This window comes from Mastomys coucha, unplaced genomic scaffold (genome assembly GCF_008632895.1).
Source record: "Mastomys coucha isolate ucsf_1 unplaced genomic scaffold, UCSF_Mcou_1 pScaffold8, whole genome shotgun sequence".
Taxonomy (NCBI): domain Eukaryota; kingdom Metazoa; phylum Chordata; class Mammalia; order Rodentia; family Muridae; genus Mastomys; species Mastomys coucha.
The window spans coordinates 37494710-37498386 of record NW_022196914.1 but is presented as its reverse complement, the minus strand read 5'-3'; the positions used below and the strand labels follow the sequence as shown (position 1 = coordinate 37498386).

Below are 3677 nucleotides of genomic sequence, written 5' to 3'. Positions count from 1 at the left end.
CACACACACACACACACACACACACACACACACACACACACACACACATATATACCATCCAGTAGCTTAGAGCTCTTTTCCTACTGTTGGGTTGCTTTGTTCAGCCTCAATGTGATAACTTTTATTTTATCTTGTCATGTTAGGTTAAAAAAATACAAAGATGTTTACCTTAAAGTAAAATTATTTGAAATTATAACCCGTTAAAACTAGTTTAACATTATGTTCAGGATTTTTACAATTTTTTTTATTAGTTCTTATAGAATTTCATACTTTTGGAGGGGCTAACCAATTAAACTTCTTATGATTTAATGTACCAATGATTTTCTCTTGGTGGCTCTATTCTAAATTATATGTTGTAAAAAAAAAAATAACTCAGTACTTCACACCAGGAACAGAGAAATGGATCTAGGCGCTTTCTTTTTTCTTTCCTTTTTCTTTCTTTCTTTCTTTCTTAAGATTTATTTATTATTATACATAAGTACACTGTAGCTGTCTTTAGACACATCAGAAGAGGGCATCAGATCTCATTACAGGAGAGAGGTTTTTTTAAAAAAACAGGTTTTTGTGCCCTGATCTGTGACCCACATCACCAGCATGTGAGCCACCATGTGGTTGCTGAGATTTGAACTCAAGACCTTTGGAAGAACAATCAGTGCTCTTAACTGCTGAGCCATCTCAATAGCCTGAATCTAGGCACTTTCAATGTATTTTCCAATTTTAATACTGAAAGTGCACTGCACTGGACTAAGGAAACATTCCCTTATCTAGTTTACTTAAGGTAGTACCGAAGAGTAGGTTTTCATATCCCCTATGTTGTTTAATGAAGTACAAGGCAAATAAAGTCTTACATGATGGGTAGGATTTTAACATCAAGGGAAAAAGCGAAAATCATAGTCAAAGTCATTTTCTAAATCCCTAAGGTCTTTCTAAAAGATCACGATACCATAGGAAAGAGTTAGAAGCTCCATACACCATGTTACATGAACTCAGTTGGACAGACAGGGATGGTCTACACATGCTCATCAGACTCTCGCTTTGTTCTACTTCTACTGTGTTAGTGTTTCTGGCCAAGCACACAGCATTTACACAAATCTATAAAAATAGTTCCAGTGCTCACTTCAGCAGCACAGATACTAAAATTGGAACGATACAGAGAAGATTAGCATGGCCCCTGTAAAAGGATGACACGCAAATTTGTGAAGTGTTCCATATTTTTGCTCCCAGGGACTAAACCACCAACCAGAGAGTACACATGGTGGGACTCATGGCTCCAGCAGCATATTATAGCAGATGATGGCCTAGTCGGTCATCAGTGGGAGGAGAGGCCCTTGGTCCTGTGAAGGCTTTATGCCCCAGTGTAGGGAAATGCCAGGGCCAGGAAGCAGGAGAGGGTGGATTGGTAAGCAGGGGGAGGGGGGAGGGAACAGGGTCCCCCCTCTACCCCCCTCCCCCCGGAGAAACCAGGAAAGGAGATATCATTTGAAATGTAAATAAAGAAAATATCTAATAAAAAAAGAAAAGAAAATAGTTCCACTGTTTTAAGAATCATTTGTTACATTTGTTACATTTGTTAGAAAATTTTGTTCGTCATTTTAGGTATCTGCATTTTATTAAGAGATTTACCTCTTTATGCAAATCTGTTAAGTTGTTTTAAAGTAAGAAAAGTGGTGAATAAGATTTCGAAGTTAGTACTTCCTTATCTCAGGGGACTTAGCTGTGCCCTTCCTGTCAGCACACTGCAGTACATGACAACGTTCCGACGTGCATCACCCCTCTGTACATACTAAAGGCACAAGAGAACCGACTGTCGATTCTTAGGTAGAACCCTTTTCTCTCCTGGGTTTCATTTCATGTCATTCTGCTACTGCTTTCTATTATGACTGTTTCTGCCAAGTGCCCAGCCTAACACTGTGTAGCACTCGTGTCTCTGAAATCCTAAGTAGCAGGTACTTTCCCTTTCATATCACACTTAAGACAGATGAAATTCAGCTGTACAGTCTGCCTCAGGACTCACTAGTGAGTACTAAGTTGTGAAGTGAAGAAAAAAAGCTGAATGGTAGTTTTATTTTAAAAACAAAGGAAATTATTAGCAGGTAAAGCTAATAAACTTTACCACTCTGCCAGTTTCCAACATTTTCAGGATAATCAGGAGTTAACAGGAAAGGGTAACACCCTGGGTGTGGGTTCGGCATCTCCTACATATTATCTTTTCTAATTCTCCTAACTATAACTATGCAATTTGGAAACTGATCTTTCTCCTCAAAGATGAAGCACAAGCTATGGGAAGTAAAATGTCGGGTGTCCACACTGAAATGGACTAGAGGAGAGACAGCAGTGGTGACTCAGAACCATTAACCTTCAGCACACTTCCATTAGTACAAGGACATCTTCAGTCAGAAAGTAATAAAGGGGGGATTAGTCACTTGTTCAAAGTCATCACTTTGATTTAACAATTGTACTCCTTCCAAGTAGCAACAAAAAGTCAAGTTAGCATCTGAACAACACTAATATTTACCATAGGATGGGTGAATTTAAAAGAATGAGTCATTTCAGGAGTGGGATACTGCACCACACCCAAGAGGGGTCTTACCTACGTATTTACACAGAACTCCCTGTGCCGCAGGGACAGCATTCATCTGGAGGATGTTGTACTGGTATAGCTCTGTTTCTCTGTTGCTTTTGTCTTGTAATGTTGTACAAACCCAATATGCATAACCTATTGCTCCTTCAGTCTTAAAAAAAAAAAATTGAACTTAGAAAATAAATATTTCATTAAAACTAAGAAATAAAATAGCATATTTCAATAACAATAGCATCATGGCTTAGTCTTCCTTACGTGCCTTGAACAAAAGATGCCTTGGGAAAAAAATGGTGGAGATCAATTTAAAATTGCTCCTCTAATCCTGAGGAAAATCAGATGCAATAAAGAGTAAAAAAACAGAGGCTTGCCAAATGGGCTGATTTGCCCCTTCTTGGACCATTTCCACAGGTTAAACAAAACTAACTCAATGTATTTCCAGAGTCCAGTTATCAACTACAGCCATCACGTCCATCCTTTCTCATAATCTCAATTTCTTTTCAATATTACTCTTATTACATGTAATAAATCTCAATGTGGAGGCTGGAGACACAGATCAGTGGTTAAGAGCACTTGCTGCTCTTCCACAAGACCTAGATTCAGTTTACAACACCCACATGATAGCTCACAACTGTCTGTAACATCAGCCCCAGGCCCTCCAATGCCCTCCTCTGGACTCCGTGGACACCAGGCACACACTTGGTACACAGACATACAGGCAAGCAAAACACCCATAAACAGAAAAATAAGTCAGTAAAAAATGTAATCTCACTGCCATTTTTTCATCAGCTTCAACACTGAAGATAAAAACAAATATTTCTTGTAAAGACAGTTTATCTACATTAAGACAGAGTAAAAACAATAGCTACTGTTAACACTTTATACCACTTTATACCACTATGCCACTATTTATTTTGTTTCTTTTACTTTTTATTTCTGGCTTTGGTTTTTTGAGACAAGATTTAACGTAGCTCAGGCTGACTTCACACTTGCTCTGTAGCTGAGAATGACCTTGAGCTCCTGTTCTTCCTGCTCCTGCTCCTCCTGCTCCTGCTGCTCTTCCTGCTCCTCCTGCTCCTCCTCCTGCTCCTCCTGCTCC

General features: G+C 39.0%; 1 protein-coding gene and 1 non-coding gene across 6 annotated transcripts in view; one reads left to right on the top strand and one right to left on the bottom strand.

Annotated features, from left to right (window-relative positions):
- Positions 1 to 3677, bottom strand: part of Ttc37 (tetratricopeptide repeat domain 37) — a 92696-nt gene that overhangs the window by 45618 nt on the left and 43401 nt on the right. For all 5 annotated transcript variants that reach the window (XM_031360688.1, XM_031360687.1, XM_031360689.1 and 2 more), the window contains one exon: positions 2591 to 2732. In XM_031360688.1, the coding sequence (XP_031216548.1) occupies positions 2591 to 2732 (142 nt within the window). The remainder of the gene's footprint in view (positions 1 to 2590; positions 2733 to 3677) is intronic.
- On the top strand, positions 1110 to 1216 carry LOC116084057. The gene has a single exon (XR_004116019.1). It is a non-coding gene; the product is annotated as a U6 spliceosomal RNA (small nuclear RNA).